The 24,081-nt window shown below is 37.1% G+C and overlaps 1 protein-coding gene across 1 annotated transcript; it reads right to left on the bottom strand.

Moving 5' to 3' along the window:
- Nucleotides 1–1,732: 1,732 nt before the first annotated feature.
- On the bottom strand, nt 1,733–2,863 carry LOC145049342 (zinc finger BED domain-containing protein RICESLEEPER 2-like). Its single transcript, XM_078997761.1, has 3 exons — nt 2,421–2,863; nt 1,865–2,335; nt 1,733–1,784 (listed from the first exon to the last, which is right to left on the bottom strand). Exons 1-3 carry the CDS (start codon nt 2,861–2,863, stop codon nt 1,733–1,735), a joined length of 966 nt encoding a protein of 321 aa, XP_078853887.1.
- Nucleotides 2,864–24,081: the final 21,218 nt, after the last annotated feature.

Below are 24,081 nucleotides of genomic sequence, written 5' to 3'. Positions count from 1 at the left end.
GTCTCAAATTTATATGTATGATATTATGGTAGAAGTCGACTTTGTAGGTAGGATAATCTGCATATGATTAATGAATTAAATTAGGACATTATAAATTCTTAGATAATGATGGACTTTACATGTAAAATATTATGTTAGAATGGAACTATGTATGTGATTGTGAGTATATCCATGGATAGTGAATTATGTCTCAAGAATCTAAAATTAATATATATGATTAATGAATTAAATTGAAACATTAACAATTCTTATAGAATGATGAACTTTACATTTAAAATATTTTATTAGAATGGCACTAAGTATGTGATTGTGAGTATATTCATGGATAGTGGATTATGTCTCAAGAGTCTCAAGTTGATATGTATGATATTCTGGTAGAATTCGACTTTGTAAATAGGAATTTAGGGGTGTAAACGAGCCGAGCCAGAGCCTAACCAAGCTTGAGCTCGACTCGGTTAAAAATTTCAATGCTCGAGCTTGAGCTCGGCTCGTTTCGAGCTTAATTTTCAAAGACCGAGATCGACTCGTTAGGATTTAACCGGCTCAAGCTCGGCTCGGGATCGACTCATTTAGCACACGAGCCTAAACGAGCCTAAGCTCGGCTCGAGCTCGGCTTTCTAATTGGTGCAAGCAAGCTCGTTTAAGCTTCTTGAGCTCATTGAAAAGCTCGTTTATTATACATTCTAGCAAAAAAAAAATACTAAATAAACTTATAGATTTAACCAAGCACACAGTACAAAATAAGTAAAATAACTCCATATTACAAAAAAATACTTAAACTTCAAATTAATAACTACTAAGTGACTAGATACTGGAAAATAAGACTTAAAGAACAAGATCAAGTCTTTCAAAAACATAATTCTTCCTTGATGCAACTCATGTAACTTCACTCCACATTAAGACATCTGTAAAGTGCAAAAAATTCATTTCAACTCCACATTTTCAGAATTTATTGAAAAAGAAGATAACATGTTTAGAGAAAATAATCCCAACCTTTATACAAAAAGCATCATGTGCCACAATCCACAGTTTCTACAATCTTCTCCCCTTGCCCTTAGTAAAGAAGCCTAAATTCCAGGTTAAAACTCAGAAAATTCCAAATCTTTGCAACAAAAAAAAGTTCAAACTAATAGTAAAGAAAGTCAAATTATACCGTCAATTAGTTTGTTGTAGCAACAGGTAGTAAAACCTCAGTAGGAGATTCCTCCTTCTGTAAAAAACAGAGAGAGAGAGAGAGTGTGTGTGTGTGATAACTAAAGATTAATATTTTATAATAATAAAATAGCAATTATTATTTGCTTTAGGTTTTTGAAATACACTTTCAACTTTTTCTTGACTCCATGTAGATGCCTAATCCAATCTCCTCCACAACTCAACATTTGTACTGTATCCGGTGCCAATGAAGCTCGATAGGGATCAATAACTCTACCCCCAACACTAAAAGTTGCTTCAGAAGCAACAGTAGGAATTGGAATTGCAAGTACATCTCTAGCCATCATGGACAAAACACGATACTTTAACTTGTGCATATTCCACCACTGCAATGCATTAAATTGGAATTGCAAGTACATCTCTAGCCATCATTCTCGGACAACACACCTTTATCCAAAGTTTGATTCACTTTGAACACTTCGATAAGATATAAATTAGCAGTCGGGTAGTCACTGTCTGAGATGATGTTTGTACACACCTTAAAAACTTTCAAAAGGTCACATACACTTTCCACATTTTCCTAATCTTCCTTGCTTAGCAAATGACTGAAATGAGGTTCATACTCTGCATATCTGAAAAAGCACAAAGTATTAATGAATATGGACAAGTATTTAGAAGAAAATATTAAAAATTATAATCACGTAATGTATACCCTGGAAAAGCAATCTTAAATTTTAAGGCAAAAGACAGCATATCATAGGTTGAATTCCATCGTGTTGGCACATCAAGAAATAATTTTTGATCACGTATTTGTAGCTGATGCGCAACATTTGAAAATGTTTTACGTCTACCCTCTGAATGATTAATATACTTTATACCCTCACGAACGTCTTCGATAATACACTCATTTTTTGTAAGACCATCTTTCACAAGAAGATTCAATATGTGTGCACAACACCTTATATGAAACAATTTACCACCACAAGAAAGTTTTCTTACCCTCGAAAAAATTTCTTTCAATCTTTTTACTGCTCTGTCATTATAAGTTGCATTGTCTGCTGATATGGTGAATATTTTATCTTCAATTTCCCACTCTTTCAAACATTTGTAAATACATTCAGCAATATCATAACCGGTACGAGGAGGAGGAACATGCATAAAACTCAATACGCGTTTCTGTAATCTGTAAGAAAAGGTTGAGATACAAAATTAAAAATGAGAGATTAAAAATGAAAAAGTAAATATTAAATTTGATAAAGTCGTTAAACCTCCAATTCTGATCAATGAAGTGTCCAGTAGTAACCATATACTCAATTTTTTGATGCGAGGACTTCCAACAATCAGTTGTTAAACATATTTTCGAGGCAACTTTTGTAAGGGCTTTCAACTTCTTCTTCTCGTGCTCGTATACCTTAAAACAATCTGATGTAGCTGTAACTCTGCATACTTTTTCAAACAATGGATTGGCAGTCTTCATCATCTTCACATACATGTCATCTTCCACGGTTTTAAAAGGTTGCTCAGTACACAGTAACCAATTAGCTATGGCTTCCCTCATCTTGTTAGCATCATATATTGCATTTGGACCGATTAATATTTGAGGCTTACCAAATTCTGAATCCACATTAGCGTCACTTGGCGGAAAATTTAACAATTTTTGGTTTTTTTCGTGTTCTTTATGAGGTAAGCAGCTTCTTAGGTGTCTAGCCATTGTGGATGTAGGACCTGATACAACTTAATTAATTAACAAAACCATAAGGGTGTAATTTGAACTTTTCAAAGTACTAGGGTTTTAGAATTTAATTTCAAAATTAAACTATTAATCAAATTTTAAATTCCAAAACTTGAGGGCAAGTTTTGAACTTTTCAAAACATCAGGGTTTAGAATTTAAATATTTCAAAATTAACTTTTAATAAAAAATTTAAACTCCAAAACTTGAGGGCAAGTTTTTGAAACTTTTCAAAACATTAGGGTTTAGAATTTAAATATTTCAAAATTAACTTTTAGTCAAAAATTTAAATTCCAAAACTTGAAGGCAAGTTTTGAAACTTTTCAAAACATTATCAGGAATATTCTAGATCACAAATTCAAATAATGCAATTTACAATTAATTTTTGATTATCTAATTTTGTCCTAATCCAATTTCTTGCTAGATAATTAATCAAATAACTCAAATAATTAAACATTATCTTATCAGGCAACAAATATTTGATTAATTGGTAATTATCTTCTATTTTGGTAAGGATATTCACCCAAAATCAATAAAAATCGGATTTCATTAATTAAAAATGTTTTTGGTAATTATCCTAAGCCAAAACAGCAAGAAAATCGCGGAAATCAGCTGGCAGACTCGCTGAATCGTCGAGTCAGCACTGGACTCGTTGAGTACCCAGTGGACTCGGCGAGTTCAGTCATGGACTCGGCGAGTCCAACCCCAAAAGTCAAAAAATTTCGTTTTTCAGTCAATATTCGATCAAATATGCATCAAATTCATCAACAAACAGCCCTAGTCTGTGATACCACTGATGGATTTTGAGCAATACATCATTCTTATGGTGTACATGCAAACCCTAATGCTTTGGATCTAGTTTGTCTAATGAACATGTAATTGAATATCCAAAGCTATAAACCCTAGATCTATTATGTTATAAACTGAATTAGGGTTTAGAGAATACCTTTGATTGTTATGTAGCAATAACAATCTATTCCTTGGCTTCAGAAAGCTTAGTGCCTCAAGTGTTGCACCTCAAATGGAGTCACAAACACCAAGAGCAACAAAGATGAAGAAGAGAAGACGAGAGGCACCCAAAAACATCTAGAAACCCTAAGGAATCAGTTAGCCCTATTTTTGGGGCCTTAGGGGTCCTTTATATACTTGTGTGGGCTGCTAGGGTTTCAGTCTAAACCCTAATGGACAGCATAAACTCTAAGCAGCCCATGGAACCTTCTGGAATAAGGCCATGGGCGAAAATATGATGGGCTGCCATCATAATTTAATTCACCCCTTGTTCCTTTAGCAATCCTTAGCCCAACAACTCAATTATCCAATAAGTGCAGTCCAGTCCCCTATATTTAATTAATGTCATTTAGCCACAAAATATATTCTTAATTAATTATTGACTAATATTAATTAAACAACATGATTTCTCATTTAATATATTATTCTCATAATATATTAATAAATTATAATTAATCCTCTCTCTCTATAATTCATCATACAAGTTGCTATGGTGAAGGCAACCCAAAAGGACCATGCTCATAATCAGGTCAAGTACATCCCAGAATAGTTATGGACTTAGACACTAATCCAACACTTCCATCCATCCATTCATAAGTCTTTAGCCTTTAGAAGTTGTCACGAGACTAGGGTTTGCTCTTGAGGCATTGTAAGCCATGCAAATGCATAAAATTTGGAACTTTATCATTAAGGAAATTTATTAGGACCAGATCTAAGAGTTAGTCGTGGTGTCTTTCTGTATTAAGCACTTAATGGAAGGATTGAGCATTAACGCTCTACGCATTACGTAAATAAGGCTATGCAGCGCGTAGCCTCCTTTCTTTTCGTTTTTATCACCTTATGCTCTATGCAGGGAGTAGAGCAACTCATACTCATGACGTATGTCAATAGAAAGTTAGGTCTTTTAGGGTATTTTGAGTAGTGGATTAAGACTTGATCCTTGTTTGATGTATAGATGACCTGTAGAGTTGGTATTTGGAGCAGTGATCAGTTCAGCTATCTGTTGGGCTTAGAGGTGAGTTTTCCTCACTGTACTCATGGGTCGAAGACACCAATTTCGGCACACTAGATTGTGTTATGTATCCTTGTGTATAGGATGTTGCTATGTTATAGAGATCTATTAGCTTGGTAGATCTGTAAGATTTTCTGTGCCAGTTGGTTATTTGTTTATGTGTATATGTCGACATATTGTGGTATGTTGAAGGCCAAGATACTCGGGCGGTCTAGTTGATATTGTAGGCAAAAAGGGGCGATCCAGAAATACTGTAGGCCCAAGGGAGCGGTCCAACTTATTATGTAGGCTCGGGAGCGGTCCGGTTTTTAGCTGAAGGCTCGAAGACAGTCTGGCCTTGTGTTGTAGGCCTTGTTTGTGTGCATTGTATGTATTTTGCTTCGTGGGGTATTTTGGGGGAATTAATAAATTTTGGCTTACAGTTGTTGATTTCATGGTTTCAGATACATCGGATGACCGGGGCAAGGCGAATGTTGTTGGGTTTTGAGCAATCTAACACTTCCTAAGTGTGCATGCAACCTTAATAAACCTTGGATCTATGTTTTCTTCTAAAATACATGCAAATAATAACTTCCAAGGTTTCATCCTAACTAGCATAGCATAATTATTATGAATCATAAAAGTACTAGTAGAAATACATACCTTTTGATGATGGTTGATTGTTTGGAGTTTGAGAGCCAAGCACCAATAGTGTGAATGCCTCAAATGGAATCACAAATCACCACAAACACTTGGAAAACTTTGAGAGAGTGTATACACACATAGAAAATCGGCCACACACACAAAACCACACTAGTGGCTATTTCATGCAACATAAGCATGCTTATATAGTGTACATGATTAGGGTGAAACCCTAATAACCCATGAACTTTCCTTTTCCAAGGATCCATGGGTTAAAATCTCCATGGATAATCCATGGACTTCCATACAAGCCTATCCCATTAACAAATGAGTGTTAGCCCACACTATATAAAACCAATATCCCACAATCTAATTAGTCTTCCTTTTAATCTCTAAATTAATTCATAATTAATTTAAGACTAAGACTAATTAAATAGCATGACTTCATATTAATATATTATAACTTATAATATATTAATAAACATATGTGTATAACTCTCATAAAATTATCCATAAATAGTTTGGGTGAAGTGCAACCTAAATGGACCATGCCGGGTTGGGTCAAGTATATACCAAATAAGTTATGGATTTAGACACATTATCCAACAGACTCCCACTTGGATAAGTCTAATAACTATATTTGCGTATGTTACTTCAGGAACCAACCAGCAATCGTAGCTCTCAAAAACTCTGTTGAACTATGAAGCGCCATTTTAGATAAGTGATCATATAATCCTCTGTTCTGATGATATCAGCCGGAGAAATACATGGAACAACGTCGTACTTATTGTCCAACAGTTTGTTTCCCGATTTTCGATTTGTTTGACAAAGAACTTAATCGAACACATCAATTTAGTTCTGACCGGCCGGTACATAGGTCACAACAAAATCATCGAGGGGCCCAGATATCGCTTCTATTTCTAGAAGGAACAGATAAACTTCGACTCATATGCTTGTTCTACTACTTTTTGAATTGTACACAAAGGCACGTTTTATAACATCAAGTTACTGATGCGTTTACGTGCAATCAATGCACAACCAACTCATAGGTAACAACTCATATCTCTAGGTTTGAAGATTTATATGATATTACCGTCTCACGATCACTCGAGATAAATTCCATGAAGTGATACAAGTGAGCGTGGGTTTATTCCAATACTCATAACTTATGAGCAATCATGAATGTTATAGTAACAATTGCTATGACTAAACCCATTTAGCCATCTACAAACTCGATTCATGACAGTCTTGATTCATATCTACTTCCAACATATGAACGACTGTGGAGCGTTTAAATAACTTAGTCATTCGGAAAGAATAACCTAGCTATTTTGGAAGTCAAAACATGCAAAGTGAAACACAATAATAATTGAATCCAATATGGTCTCAGAACCCTTTTGAATATAAATAGAACCACATTTTATTTATCACCATATTGATTACAAATTATTCATTGTATAATGTTTCAAACAATCAACTTAAGACTTGAATAAAAAACAACAGTCGTCCCATGCTCCTAGCATGTACACTTTGTTTTTCTAAACAATAGTTATGCCATACTCCAAGTATGCACACTATGTTTGTCTATGATCCTTACATTGTGATGTAGATCAATTGAACATGATTCCAATGATACTCATTTCACAATCCCAAATCCTTATTGTAAATGTGAGAATCCACAATTCCTATCATTTACCAAAAAATCTGTTAGATTTTAAACTTTTATGCAATGTTCCTCTTGTAATGATTATTCACAAAGTCACCAAAACCTTGTCACCAGTCATTACAGAGTATTCCAAAGAAGGTCAACTTCTATGGAATGGAAGTCTCATATTCAAAGTACATTGCTTTGAACATCCTTCTTGCATTAAGGTTTTCTAATCTTACATAGATTGAATAACTTCCACCTATGGAGACATTTCCATAGTCCCATTTTGACTATCACTTCCGAACAAGAGTTACTTCTTTTCAGAATATGTCAATATGGTCCTTTTCGACAACTTACATCATACTTCCAACTTTCCCTGAGCAACCAATCTTTGGCGAACCTCAGATTGTCCTCGACAATTGCTTAATCACTTTAGTCATATCCAGTTCTAGACTTTTCCCTTCTCAATGCCTTAAGCATTTGGAAAATTTAGAAAAAATGAATATTATAGCACATGCAATCGATCCTATATCCGAAGCATATGGGACACAATTCATGATGTTTGACATAAAGACATGATACTAGACCAGTCTTTTGCTACAATAATTTTTATTTGCCATATTTTCAAAATTTAACTATGAAGAGGGATGCCGTAATCATAATCGAATTTTGAAAATGCAATATATATAGAATTTCTTCAAGTTGAACCATTCCAACATAAAATTCATATATATATATATATATATATATATATATATATATATATATATATATATTCTTGACTAAAGATGATTAAAATCTCAATCTAAGCTTTTAGAATTGAAATGAAGTATAATTTCCTCTCCCTTAATTATAGCAAAACAACTTGTCAACCCCTGCAACTTCACGAATTGAAACTTTGTTTTCTATAATTAACATTGCTAACTTGCAACACTAAATGTAATAATCATGCTCCCACTAACATGATGATTATCAGCATAACACTTATGCTCCCACTAGCTCTGACATATTTCCAGAAATCTGCTGGACTTTTGAAATTTAGATTCATACACCCTTTCTTAGATAGCTCACATGTGTGTCTTAACAATTTTCAGAACTATGAAAAGGGATACCGTAATCATAGTCTTAATTGTTTAGACCGTTGCCATTTCTCACAAGTCCATGTTAGTGTGCCGGTGAACCCCACGCGCTCCACTAATGACTTTTGAAAATGCAAATAACACAATTGATATCTACGTAAACTCTACTTAGTGAAAGCGTTTCCTCACCATCATTTTCATGAATCGGAGAGAAACCTTATGACACTTAGATTTTATAGTGTATGAGTTCCTATCCATGTGAATTTGTCAAAACCATAATCACAAGATAAGGTTAGTGACAAATTCAGCATTACATGGATTAAACTTGTTCAGTCTTAGTTTCTTGTCACCTTGGTAGCACAAGGCCCACCAATGCTTCCAAGTTGAACTCTGATAACTCACATGCAAATTCAACTTATTTGAAGTAGGTACAGAAATAAGAATTATGTCAACACGATAAGTTGCAAACCTTAAGTCGTGTGCTAGTGATAAATTACAGGTTTTACTCTTGATTAAATCTTGAAACTCTTTCAGGATCTTTAAGGCTCCCACTGTCCCCTTGACATATAAGTTTCCCTAGTCAAGAACCATTCCTTGACAAAACAAATATTCAAGGGACAATGCGGATTCTTATCAAGACTAACACTTCACACAATTGGTCTTAGTTGGTCTTTGTCTCATCCAATACATCACAACTTACCAATCTCAAATGTACAAGAGTAGAAAACATTTTACTCTTACATTTGACTAGTGTTAATAAATCTTCCTTTATGTCACTCAAGGTTACAATCTTGGAGTATGACTCTTAGAATTGTTTTGGAACGAAGTATGACTCATCTTCTTGATTTTAACCAATCCAACAATTCATGACCTCTCTTCTTATCCATAACAATGCACTAAGACGTCCTTAGAGTATGAATTTGTGATATGGTTTCATAATCATTAAGATGATCATGAAATATGATACTAAAGTACTCTCCCATCCTTTCAGATTTGAGAAACTTTTATCTTTCTGCCTAATTTGATTCTTCTCATTTGTTTTGTCATACATTGTAACCTTTCCAATGTTACAGAATTATACTTAACCTCATAAGTATAATCATATTTACTAATCTTTAGTAAATCATGACAAATCAATCTTTGTGGTGGACCTTGACCAGCGCACACCCAGTGTACCTAATTCCTTAGTCCTTCAATTGACTCACATATGCATGTGATCAAAGAATTAGTCTTAATTTTCAAAGATGAAAATTCTCATTCATCATACAATACAACTTGTATGATTCCAAGTTTCTGTCCAATTGAAACTTGGGTGATGAAAAACTTTCTTCATTTGGTAAATTCAGACACTACCATAAATGAAAGAATCAAATCTACTTTCCAACATTGCTATTACTGGAAACATATAAGCAACAATTTTCCACAGATGCCATTGTAAGGATATTTTTTGAAATAAATAAAATTAAAACTCTTTTTTTCTTTTATTTTAAAACTTTTCGGAAAACTTATCCTTACAATCCACATGAAAACCTTGTTGTTATCTATTCATAAGCAATATATTATAACTCTTAAGCAACAGCTCAATATTCTGATTGCCGAACCATGCGATCGAAACCCACCTTTGCAATCAGAATCAACATATACTTACTTTAAGCTTCCTATCTTTTCTTTGATTCTTAAAAACATCAACATGTGACCCATTCACATTATGTAATAAGAATCTCCAAATAGGAACATAATAGAGTTAGACAGTGGACTTTACTCGAAGTAGAGTCAAACCTCTTGACTTGATCAACCTTATGACCTTTCAGGTGAATAGGGCAGTTTCGCAACCAATGCCCCTTCCTTTGGCAACAAAACACATGGACCCTTTGGTAATGGCACATGAGACTATCTCAGAATTTGCCTTTCTCTTTACTATTTGGTCAACCGAGTTGACTATAGCCGATCCCTTTCCATTGGGAAGAGAAATCCTTTTCTAGATATCCAATGCTACCATTGTCAATGTCCATGTAGACTTGGGAAGTTGTTCTTTTAATCAAATTTGCTTTACTGGTGTTCCAAATCATTGCTGATTCCACAACACCAAGCAAATAGATAACATCATTAAGGGTCATGTCATAGTCCGCCTCATAGTAGTCCCAAAGAGACTCACTATGTTACTAAGAAAGTGATTGAACATCCAACTTTCATGGGACTTTGACACCCAACTCTCCTGGCTTGTCAATATGTGACTTTATCTCCAAGATGTGAGCACACACAGACTATGCTTGCCAATAGGGATTGAGTGACTTTAAACTTTTCAAGAACTTGTGGGTGAGGGAGAATAATTGGAGGAAGTGGAGGAAGTGAAGCATGATGTTGAGGGAAACCATCTTCAAGAGATTTGGGAAGATCATAGTTGTCAGTCCCAGACATCTATAATGGGAGAAAATCAAGTTAGTTGATTCAAAGTCCTTAATATAACACCCAATATGAAATATTAAGGCTAGGACCCAACACAATATTTTATAATTTGGAAGAAGGATACCGTAATCCAAACTATAAAATATTTGAAGGTAGGCGAATGACGATTCACCAATTTCCACCATGAGAAACGAAATAATTTATTAGGTTTTAATTGGATTCGAAATTCCTAGATCTTTTGAGATTCATTGAACTTTTCAATGGCATGTTTCAATCTCGAGTGTGCCCTCTCAAATTTTGTGACTGGGATGCCGAGGATCACAAAACAAGGTGTGAATAACCATACCAATTCACTTGGTACCCTTAATATTATCACCTAATCAATGTGCCGGTTAACCACACACCCTCCATTGATCTATGACAAACATTAAGTCACCCTTCGTGATCCTTACTAGTCCAAGTTAGTGTGCCGGTTAACCACACACACTCCACCAACGACTTGGTAAGGTACAAAGTGTGAATTCCATGGGCTAGCACCAAATTCACATTTTTCCTAAAGTAACTAAGATTGGGAATTAAATAAAAAAATATTTAGTTACTTTATAATAATCATTAAACTTTTAATGAGAATTTAAAGTCATTTTCCTACCCGTTCGGCTAACTACCCTCCACTGATCAAGCAAGCGGTGGGTGAGAGTGGACACCCATTAAGTTGCCATTTTATAGGCAACAACCTTATACCCACCTTATAGACCGGCTTCGTGTATGAGGCCTACTAACGGTAAAACGACTTGTTCTTATACATATATATAATAATTAACCATTAATGTTATAAATAGTATAAGTGTTGAATTTTAACCTTTAAAACTCTAGGATGTGGAATTAAAGTTTGTGTGAGGCTTTACAAATTCCAAAACTTGAGGGCAAGTTTTGAACAATTCATAAACTTTTGGATATTCATAACTTATGAGTTTTAATTAAGTGTTTAAAAATTTTAATGAAGAGTCTCTTGGAAATCCATAACTTGAGGACAAGTTATGAAGTCCATAAAAGCATTTATTAGAAAAACTCTTCAAAAGTGTAACTTATGACTTCTTAAAAAACATTTAAAAGAAAAAACTTTTGGAATTCCATAACTTGAGGACAAATTATGAATTCCATTGAAACACATTAAGATCAAGAATTAACTAACAAACAATTTGCAAATAATTCATATGATCTAACAAAACTCATATGAACATGAACATCCACATCAACAATTTCAAGAATCATATGAACACATATAAACTTGAAATTTGATTATAACCTTGAAATTGGTCCACCATCATCATTACCACATCAAAAACAGGTTTTATGAGTCCAAAAAAGTTTAAGGTAATGATTCTAGACCAATTCCAGCACCAAAACTCGAAGATATGCTGTCTGGGGGTCAAACTCGTCGAGTGCATGAACCAACTCGCCGAGTTGGATGAATTTTGTCTTGGACTCGGCGAGTCTGCTGTGCAGACAGCACATAAACTTCGATTTTCAGCAATTTGCATCAAGTATTCAAGAAAACAAGCCAAGGCTCTAATACCACTGTTGGGTTTTGAGCAATCTAACACTTCCTAAGTGTGCATGCAACCTTAATAAACCTTGGATCTATGTTTTCTTCTAAAATACTTGCAAATAATAACTTCCAAGGTTTCATCCTAACTAGCATAGCATAAGGATTATGAATCATAAAAGTACTAGTAGAAATACATACCTTTTGATGATGGTTGATTGTTTGGAGTTTGAGAGCCAAGCACCAATAGTGTGAATGCCTCAAATGGAATCACAAATCACCACAAACACTTGGAAAACTTTGAGAGAGTGTATACACACATAGAAAATCGGCCACACACACAAAACCACACTAGTGGCTATTTCATGCAACATAAGCATGCTTATATAGTGTACATGATTAGGATGAAACCCTAATAACCCATGACCTTTCCTTTTCCAAGGATCCATGGGTTAAAAGCTCCATGGATCATCCATGGACTTCCATACAAGCCTATCCCATTAACAAATGAGTGTTAGCCCACACTATATAAAACCAATAGCCCACAATCTAATTAGTCTTCCTTTTAATCTCTAAATTAATTCATAATTAATTTAAGAATAAGACTAATTAAATAGCATGACTTCATATTAATATATTATAACTTATAATATATTAATAAACATATGTGTATAACTCTCATAAAATTATCCATAAATAGTTTGGGTGAAGTGCAACCCAAATGGACCATGCCGGGTCGGGTCAAGTATATACCAAATAAGTTATGGACTTAGACACCTTATCCAACAAATGCAAGATTGTACATATCATCATGAATTTATGTTAAGAGATGTTTTTGGATACTCTGATTTTTATGACTATGTTTAGAGACAGTATTTTGTATGGCGTATGGTTTATGAATGATTTTTGGGACGTTACAAATACTACTTTGCATTTGATGTATACTTTTTTTTCGAAACTGTTTTGACTAAAAAAACTTATGTAATATCTGATATGGTGTCAAAACAAGTTAAAAAAACATCATTGTTGAAAATAACAATTTTAATTGCAACATATTTTCATATATGATGCAAATTCACAAAACAGCTTCATATATGTCGACGTACTTGAAAGTAAAATGTTATTTTTTGCAGTTACCCCAATCATGAAAAAAAAGCAATATTCTATCATTATGTTGTCAATTATACTATATTTTTTCATTTTTTTGTATTTTCTTATTAAAACTGAAATAAGCACAAAAACTCGATAACTATGATTTTTATGCTATTTCATCCAGAAAGATTTCTAATTTATAGATACTTTTTTAATTGTTGTGGTAAAAATATTCGATTTTAGCATCCCATGTTCATAAAAGAGAACCATATATACATTTATTAATCTTGAAGCCTAATGAAATTCATCAAAATTGATACAAAATGATAATTTTGACTATAGAAGTCAACATTTACCATCAATTTCAAAATCGATTTCAAAACTAAAGTTTGATTTCCATTGAGATTTTTAACAGGATACAAAAATAAGTAGTTGAACCAGAACAAGTAACACACTTTTTGCCCAAATTTTGACAACCAATACATTTAATAGGAACATCAATTGACAAAGAAGGTTGAATTGAAATGCATGCATCATGGGGGAAAATACATACGAGAAAAACGTTTAAAGACAAACTACAATTTCTGAAAATCGTTATTTGATTCTTGCGAGGGATATTGAAAATTTTGAAAAATCTATAAGTATCTCTACTAACTGAAAACCATCGATCCAAAAAACCTAAATACCTTTTTGTTAGATTACTTTATGTTCGAAAAATTCTCTCCCTTGTCAAATCAAGTCGTTAGATTACTTTATTTTCAAAAAATTCTCTCCGTTGTCTAATCGAGTCCATTTCTTGACACTTTTATTTGTCTGGCAGCCTCTTGGTAAGTCATTGACTCCACGACCATCCGTCGTCGCTACCGTCTTCTTCATCGGTTGTAGTGTTTTGTATGTCAAGGATCAACTTCTTCGTTGCTCTTGAACATCACAACTTAATTATCAGATATATTGTCTGTATTTTCACACTTTAAAATCCCGTCTACCGATTCAATTTACTATATGTGTTCTTCAGTATAGGGTGTATTCCACTATTTTGTGTGTACCGTACCCGATAAAAGAAAATGATGTAAAAACTTCCCATATATATATATATATATATATATATATATATATATATATGTGTGTGTGTGTGTGTGTGTGTGTGTGTGTGTGTGTGATGAGAATAAATCTTAGATCGATTAGATCTTTCACTGGTAAGAATATGAAAATCAAACAAGACAAACACAGTAATGATATGAACACAGAATGGAATCAAAGATGTGCTTAGGATTCAAATAAAGTCACGCCTCAACAGAGCTCGATAAAGAACTTCCACATTGCAGAGGCGAGCTAGGGTTTACAAAAACTCAATGAGAAAATAATTAAAAGTGTTAACTACAAAGACTGCATGCATGCAACTTATATACTAAACCCTAGAACAAAACATGCACGATTGGACATGCCCAATACCGGCAATCAAAACTGGGCTAAGGACCGAGCCCATGATGCAACATAATAATCCCAACAATCTCCCCCTTTGTGTCAAATAAGGCGAGAGATTATTTCTTCTGTGTTGGCTTCACAGTCTTTATCACCTTGAACAGCCGAGGGATTATCACAAGAAGTGTCTGCCGAAACTGGATATACCACCTCAGCATATCAGTGAACAACGTCTTGTCAGCTGCAGTGTTCTGATCACACCTCTGAATAATCTCCAAAATATGCTCCAAGTAAGTAGTTGAGAAGAGGTGTTTGTCAACAAAAGCGAACATACATTTCTGACCTTCGCCCCTGACGAACATTACAGTGTGGTACTTCGAATCAATCTTGCCCTTGACCATTGTATTAACATTGCCTACTTTGCCCATAGTTTTGATCGTAGTTCGCTTGTGAATGGCAGAAGCAATCTCTTGGTCCATCTTCGCTACCTCGTGAATGTAGCACACAAGCATTCGCTTGACATGGTCAATAATTAGCTGATACTCCTGTGGATTTGACAATAAAATATTGTTGAGGAGTATCTAGTCGTAGGGATTGAGATTCGGTAGATCAGCAAGGGTGAAGTTATGAACTGAGCCTTCGGTGCCTCGAGTCACTTTGAATTTAACATTAATAAACTTCCATGCTGAGTAGGGCTTCAAAACCTTGACATTCGTAATTTTCTTTGAACTCCAGATCAAGTACTGAGGTTGAGCGAACTCTAAGTAGAACTCCAACAGATCCTTATCCACCTTCGAGTCTGGAGAAGGAATGGCAACAGTTGAATTAAAGCAGTGAAAAATGAATGCCTTTCACGTGATCGACATATCAAACTGTGCATCCTTGGAGTTATCAAGCCCAAATGACATTACAGGCTCAAGCCAAAGTGTGCTTGGCTCATCAATAGCACACCTTTGAAGCGAATCTAGAGTCCAGTCAGGAAAAATGGACTTCTTTTCTAGGAGCTCCGTCTCCTTTCGCTTTTGCTCAAGTTCAGCCTGTTGTTTCTTGAACTTTTCTGCTAGCTCTTTATCAGAGGATTTTGTCTTCTGAAAAGGCTTTTCGGGATTCTCAGCATAGACATCATATTCATTATCAGTGTCATCCTCCCCACTCTTCTTCTTCTTCTTGTCTTTATTACTGACCGAAGCTTCATTACCCTTCGGTTTAGTGGATGGTTTCGGTGTAGGAGGAGGTTGATTTTTGCCTTCTCTCCTCCTTGTTTCAGCTGGACACCAGTCACCGGAACACCCTCAATACGACTAAGGATGTCCAATGCTGGCCTGAGCTTGTTAGCCAAGTGCCGTCGGATAGTAATGGTGATGATGGGATCATGGGCTTCAAGGAGATGAAGGAGGATGGAGTGAACATCAGCAACAAAGCTTCGAATAACCTCCCTTTCGGAATTCAAGTCATTGAGCTCAGCAGTGGCAATACGAAGCTTGAGATTTTACATCTTCAGCTGAGAGGTTCTCCTGTCAAGCTCATCCATGATACGATTCTCTACAGCTAACTCAGCCTCCAGTTGGGTCAATCGATCATTAACATTAGCATGCAAAGGTTTGTTGGCAGCTTCGATCGCTTGGCGTGCAGCTTCAAGGTTGGACCTTTCAGATTGAAGAGAACGTTGAAGGTTATCCACCGAAGCATTGACATTTCGAGCATTCTTCTTGGCAGCCGCCTGCAAAGAATCTAGAAATAAGTGAGCCTCAGAAACTAGTTTATCGACTTTTGCGGTCGCTTCCTTACACTCCTTGGTGGAAGCCTCAACAGTGAGGGAGGCTTGCTGACATTGAGAAGTGGAGGCTTCAATAGCCTTAGCTGCAGCAGATAGTGAGGCACTGTGTTCTTGAACGACAGATGAGAACAAAGCCTTTAAAGCAGCTTCAGAGTAATCCCCAATGGAAGAGGAGGAGAGCAGTTGATCGAGTTTGTCGTTTACTGCTTTAAGATGATGCTTGGCAACAGGCTCATCATCATCTTCATCACTCTGTACACGGTAAGGACTAAAATAAGTCGAATCAAATTCTAAGTCTTCACCGCCTAGAACTGGGGTGGTTTCTGTAGATGGAGTAGGAGATAAGGGTTTGGTAGTGGTTGGAGGTTCGGTTGTAACGGGTGGAGTGGGAGCTATAGAATGAGCCCCCTTGGTAGTAGTGTTGGTAGTAGTGTTTGTGAATATAGGAGTAGGGATGGGAATAGTGGTGGATGGTTGAGTGGTTGGGATAGGAAATATTGGAGGGATGGATACTGGGATGGTAACAAGTGGAGGATAAGGAGGCTGGGAGCGATCGAGAATTTATGGGCTAGGGGAGCGAGGCGGAGTATCACCTCGGCCCGAAGCCTCATCATCAGAGCTTTCACTCTCGGATTTGGAAGGAGGAGCAGACTTATGTTTGGGAGGAACATACTCTGAGTCTGAATCGCTAGAAGATTGGAGTATAAGCTTCCTTGCAGGCTTCTTCTGCTTCTTCGATTGAGATTGGGATGGAGCAGCCTTGTCAGACTTTTGCTTTTTAGGGGTTTACCTGTGACAACCCAAAGTTATTCCGTTACATTACCCCGTTACCGTTAACGGAATATTCCACTGTATAAAAGTTTCGTTAATTAGAGGTCACCAATTAAATCAATATTTCATTTATGTCGTTAATTCGTGATAAGAGAAATAAAAACTCATAATACACATTTCCATTTAATTGGAAAAGTTAGTTTTTATTATTACGACCACTAAATCGGGTGCGACCAAAAGCCCCGTTAAACGACAGTATCGGGTAGAATATCACTGAGCTCAAACTCCCACCCATATATAAGGGGGAGTAAACTCCATATGAGCCTTTCCACCCTCTCTCTCTCTCTATACTCTCTCTCTAGACTCGTTTTGACCCGAATCCGCAACCAAATGCTTCCAAATCGTAAGTCCACTTACTCTAGCTTGTTCTAAACATCTTGTCTTGTGATTATACCCCAAAAATCGGACTTAGAAGCTGTGAAAGAGGAGTTTATGGCCTAAGATCCTCCTTAGGCCGTAAACCCCTTAAATAAGGCCAAAATGACCCAAGTTTGTCCCGTTGAGCCTAGGAACCAATTAAGGAATTTATCTAGGAGTGTTTAAATATGAAAACACAATGATTTAGGGCCTAAAAGATAGTTTACAGCCCAAGCACATGCTTAGGCCGTAAACACCTCTTATGATTGTATAAATGCCCCAAAAACACTCCCAAACCACCCTTAGGCTTAAGAAATAATTTAGGGACTTGCTAATTCGAGTTTAGATCATTCAAACACAAGGAATTGATGGATTAAAAGGAGTTTACGGCCCAGACATATGCCAAGGCCGTAAACACCCCCAAGCATGCCAAAATGTTGGTTTTTGTCCCCCAAATGGCCTTAGACTATTACTATAAAATGCTAGGAGGGAATTAGGGACTTAAAACTTCAATAAAATCAAGGTGTAGGAATTCACGGCCGTGAACTCCCATAGGGGTGGTTCATGGGCCATAAACTCCCCAATGGTGCCTTTAAAAACCCTAAACCCATTCATACCTCTTGGATTTGGACCTAGCAAAATTCCACGAACAAGATTGAGCCCTTAAAACACACTAGAACCCCTCACCATGAGTTTACGGCCGTAAACTCATGGTGAGTAGTCCCTGGGCCGTAAACTAAGTATTGAGAGTTTACTCTCGGAGAGTAAACTCCATTCCTAAGCCATATTCACCCTTAGATGTTACCCGGGACACCCCAAACACTTAACCAAAGTGTCTTCCGCTCCTTAGAGTGCATATACTTGTTTAATTGGTATATAATATACTAATTGTACGTGAACATATGTTATCATATGTTAAATAGGTCTCTAATTGTGTCCAAGTCCTTACTTGACACCGAGCGCCCAACCGACACCTTCGTCGGATCCACTAACGCCAGGTGAGTTCATACCCCTAAATGGACCTTTTAAATGTTTTTACATGTTTTATGGGGGGGAATACAAGTTAAACATGTCAGTTATCATATCAATCATTTGTGATTGATAACCCGCATGTACAAGGATTTACCACACTATAAATTGTTTTACCAAGTAGGACACTATGAATGGTTTTCTAAAAGGTTTTCACTTGTTCAAAAACTCTTACTTATACTGTTTTATCAAAGTTCATTTTAAACTGGTTTATGAAAAGTTTCTAAAGGTTTTCAAACTCATTTTTACAAAAGAATACACTGTCGTGATTTTCTCAAGAATAAGGGTTTTTCTCCCATGTTTCGATACTCCCTCTCAGTTTAAACTCCTACTTGTTAACGCTTTCACTTCGTGATACGCTTATACTGTTATCACTTTTAGTTCACTTATACTTATTACGCTTTTACTTCACTTATACTCATTACGCTTGTACTTCACTTATACTTGTTATCGCTTCTACTTCACTTATATTGGTTAACGCTCCTACTACACGATTCGCTTATACTTCTCGATACACTCCTACTTCACGATACACTTCTGCTTCACAATACACTCCTGCTTCACGATACACTCCTGCTGTAACGACCAAAATTTCAAAACAATTAAAACTTTTCAAAAACCACCCATTTTAATAACGTTGTTACAAAAAGGTTTTCAATACATTATTTAACATAGTATTTTCCCAGATTCATATCATAAAACACCAACGCGAGGAACGGTACGATCACGCCTTTGCCTTGCCACGTTCTCCTGAGAACCTGAAACATAAAACCACAACTGTAAGCCCGAAAGCTTAGTGAGATACCCCCAATATACCAACCACATATACGCCCTTCCAGGCCACGACCTTCTGGTCTAAAACATATCGCCTTCCGGCCCATAACGCAATGCCTTCCGGCCCATATCATATTGCCTTCCGGCCCATAACATATTGCCTTCCGGCCCACAGCATAAGAAGCATACATATCATAACAAAACATAGAACGACCCTGCATACCGGGTCACACCCCAGGTCTAGCAATCATACGCATAACACATAATCATATAACAGTCCACAGTCAGCAATCGATCAACAGACCACATAACATAGCATTACTCTATTCAAGATACCGGCCTAGCCGGTCACTAGCATAACATCACCCTACGAATCAGTCAACATACTAAGTGCACACATACGCCTTTCCAGGCCATGACCTTCCGGTCCACATAGCAACGCCTTCCGGCCCACAACATGTAATGCCTTCCGGCCTGCAACATATAACGCCTTCCGGCCCATATCATAACAACTGACAACTACCCGGATTTCCATCCGATAAAAGGTTGGCCTTGGTGCCATAAACCCTAGCGATATAGTGAGGATAACTCACCTTGAAACTGCCGACTGAACAGATAGCTCAAGCTGCTCCGATCACTGATACGATCTCCACCTCTGGACAGCCACCAATGCACTGAACTCAAACAATAATCAACAATTACCAAAATACCCCTGGAACCACTGGTCAACCCTAGGTCAAAGACAAGGTCAAATTCAACCCCTGACTGACCCTACTCGCCGAGTCAACCCGATGACTCGCCGAGTCCCCATACTCAGAACTTCACTCAATCCCGATCTAACTCGCCGAGTCACCCCGAGACTCTCCGAGTTCAACAACTCTGAGTCCACTCGCCCTCAACTCACCGAGTCATCCCTTGACTCACCGATTCTCGACTCAACCAGAGAATATCGGGACTCTTCGACAAGACTCGCCGAGTCTAAGAACAGATTCGTCGAGTCTATGGCTATCTTCAACCTACTCGCCGAGTTGTTCATACAACTCGCCGAGTTCCAAGCCATCTTCATCCGACTCGCCGAGTTGTTCTTCCAACTCGTCGAGTCCCAGCTCATCTTCAAGCAACTCGTCGAGTTCACCCATGTGACTCGCCGAGTACCACCGATCTGAATCCATACAGAAGCATCCCAGACCATGCAATTGATCCAAAACATAGACCCAACCTCCTACAACTCATCCATCACGTAAAGTGGCAAACTTTACGTAAATCCAAAGAGATCTAGGCCATATTCACTCATAACTAGGGTTTGGGACTTGCAAGCTTCACTAAACAGTCCAACACAGGGACTTTCATGCTCTCTGATTCTCCTCTACTCCAGATCTGAGGTAGCAACCTCAGATCTACCCTCTAGACTTCCAATTACATCCAAAGGCAAGATCCCACAAACCCCAAAATGAAGAAACAACATACAATCAGACCAAGAACGAGATATTACCTCCAATGGACGCCCCCAACTGCAATGAAGTTGATTCCAAGCAAAGCCCCATGCCCCAAGCCTTCAATTCCCACAAAATTCCTTCAATGATTACTTCTCCAAGCTTCAATCCACTCATCAATGGAGCTCCTCTGCGATTTAGGGTTTCTGGAACTCAAGAGGGAAGTAAAGAGGCTGGGGAAGGAACATAATGTTCCTTATATAGGGCTCAACCCCGAGAATTACGGTTTTCTCCACCCAGCGCCTACTCGCCGAGTCCATCTCATCGACTCGCCGAGTCGGCTACTTAACCCGCGGCCAAGTCGCGACTCTACTCGCCGAGTCCAGCCATGGACTCGCCGAGTCACTCTTTCCCAATTAACACTTTTGGCCCTTCAACTCTACTCTTGCTATTTCGGGATGTTACACCTGCTTCACGATACACTCCTGCTTCACGATACACTCCTACTTCACGATACGATCCTATTTCACGATGCACTCATACTTCACGATATGATTCCACTTGATACATACTCGAGCGTAGTTAGATGTATGTATGTGCTTGTATAGATGCATATAAATAATGATTGAAGGACTTAGGAAGGCTTGTCCGCCCTATTTCCTTTTCTTCGTTGAGATGTGGTCTGGTGGGATCGGATGTCCATCCGAAGGTCGTTTGATTCATTAGTTATATATTATATACACAAGCATAGCCACATGGGTTTACTTTAGTCAGTTCAGTTATGAGTCTCTACCTCTAGTTCAGCACTTACATTAGAAACACACTACCCACTATTTGGAAGTCTCTACCCACTATTTGGGGTGCATCTTCAGGATACGGCCTTCTCCGTCGTCTAGTTGGTAACCAGAGTCTCCTGTAGGGAGAGCAGACATTGTGTATATAGATCTATACGGGATTGACACCCCCGCAACCCGACTGCTAGCTACAGTCCACGGCCTACCAAGCCAAGGGGTGACAAATGTCATATTTATAGACACTTGTAGGGCGTCTGGAACTCTAGTCAGTATGGTTACGAGTATCCCAGGTTGCCTTATAATTCATGGCCTTAAGGTAATGGCATTTCACCGGCAATTTACATTGTATGCTGGTAACTCATTTTCAGAGTCACACTATTTTGACCTTGCAAGATGTATCTTTTATTTGATACTGTCTGCGGTCTGTATTCTCTGTTTTGACCTTGCAAGAAGTATCTTTCATTTGATACTGTCTGCGGTCTGTATTCTCTGTTTTGACCTTGCAAGATGTATCTTTCATATGATACTGTCTGCGGTCTGTATTCTCTGTTTTGACCTTGCTAGACATATCATTCAGTTGATACTGTCTGTGGTCTGTGTTCACTGTATTAGACCTTAGTAACTGTACCTTTCATTTGGTACCGTCTGGGATTTGTGTCTCTTTCTGTTAGACTGAGCCAGGCGTGTCGTTCATTCGATACTCTCCTGGAGTGTATGATTCCTTTACCTTAGTCAGCAGTCCTCACTGCTGAGGCACATGTTATTTCCCTGAATTCTTCTGCTTCCTTAATAATCAAATTCTGTATTTTGATAATGATAGCGATTAAGGGAAAACTACTTTTTACCACATAACTCCGTTCAGTCTTGGTAGAAGGCTGCTTTTATAAAAGAAAATATAGGATTTTCTGGAAAGAACTCTAATACACTGTAAACTCTTAAACTACTACTTTATAAAGTTATTTGACTAAATGACACTAAATGCTTATGAACTCACCAGCATTTGTAAAAATGCTGATACTCGCTTTTCAAGTAACTTGTATTCTCAGGTTAGCATTAGACAGGTACATCCCAGGAGCTGTTGATGAAGATAGCTTAGTATCACGCTGTATTTATTTCATACTTGTATTTCTTTGATGTATTGTAAACTATGTAAAACTATTACTATTAATGCAATGTTTTGTTGTACTTTGATTACTATAATGCATGTGTTGTGATACTTGACATGACGTCATCCACCCCAAAACGTTTCTGCCGTTCCGGTTTTGGGGTGTGACAGATTGGTATTAGAGCATTGTTTATAGTGAGCTAAGTATATCAATTCTTAAAAGATATACAACCTATAAACACAAATGGATAAAACACTCTGACCAAGAATTATACTTTAAAATATAACCATATTTTACCAAAGTATAAGAACATCCAGAACCTAAACACTCGAATAAAAGTATCACAAGAACAACAAGAATAAAAGTCTTCGGATGTTGAGCATTGCCGTCAAACCTGGGCAGTTATGTAATTGTAAGCTGGAATGAATGTAACCTGATCAACTACATTTATTCGAGATATGATGAACGTGTGCTGGGGAGTGATAGTGGTGTTGCAACAGGTCTGAAACTTACCAACTAGGAATGCTAGAGCCAAACATAAAGTTTAAAATACTATAGGAGTATTTTGGAATACTAAAAGACTAACAATAATCCCAGAATCATAATCAGAAGATAAGAATCAAACAAGAATTAAAATACCATAGGGGTATTTTAGGATCCATAACTAACCTTGTGTGAAGAACTAAGAAGATCCTTATTGATATACCTACAATTACAGAGAATATACTCCCAAGGTTATATATAATAAGGATCCCATAGGCTAAGAATGTGTGGTTTCGCCCTACTTCCTTTTCCTTGTTTGGATGTGGTTCTAGAGTAGTATCACATATTCGAAGGCCTATCGGATCTAAGCTATATATGATTTGTATACCCTGTGTAATCGTAGCAGGACTCGATATGGATCATCCAGTGAAATGTTAATAATCTCTTAGGATTCTTTAGACATTTTCATTCTCGCACGAACCTTGTAGAAAACCCTATCCACTTCAGTGCTTGACAGAAGAGTTGATTCCGTCCCCGAAGAAGTTCATTGAGAAGATTTCCAGCTAGGAAACGAATGAACTAGGTCGAGACTATTGAATTCACCAAGTGCCTATATCTTTTAGGGACAAAGGTGAGAAACTCGCCTAAACTTCGGAGATTCCCAGTCATCCATCATGAAGTGGTGACACCCAGAGTCGGAATCATAAGGAAGGCGGAGTAGAAATTCAATATATCCATACAAGGAGAGAACCCTAGGTAACTACCCGAAGGAAACCAACAT

The sequence above is a fragment of the Lactuca serriola genome, chromosome 5 (assembly GCF_051521515.1).
Source record: "Lactuca serriola cultivar US96UC23 chromosome 5, Lser_US96UC23_V15, whole genome shotgun sequence".
Classification (NCBI taxonomy): domain Eukaryota; kingdom Viridiplantae; phylum Streptophyta; class Magnoliopsida; order Asterales; family Asteraceae; genus Lactuca; species Lactuca serriola.
This window is presented reverse-complemented; position numbering and strand designations above follow the sequence as displayed.

Coding starts and splice junctions, on each gene's coding strand:
- LOC145049342 (XM_078997761.1), bottom strand. CDS start 2,863: ATGGCTAGACACCTAAGAAGCTGCTTACCTCATAAAGAACACGAAAAA. Junction 2,336..2,420: donor TTCATTGATCAGAATTGGAG/GTTTAACGACTT, acceptor CTTTTCTTACAG/ATTACAGAAACGCGTATTGA. Junction 1,785..1,864: donor TTTAAGATTGCTTTTCCAGG/GTATACATTACG, acceptor GTGCTTTTTCAG/ATATGCAGAGTATGAACCTC.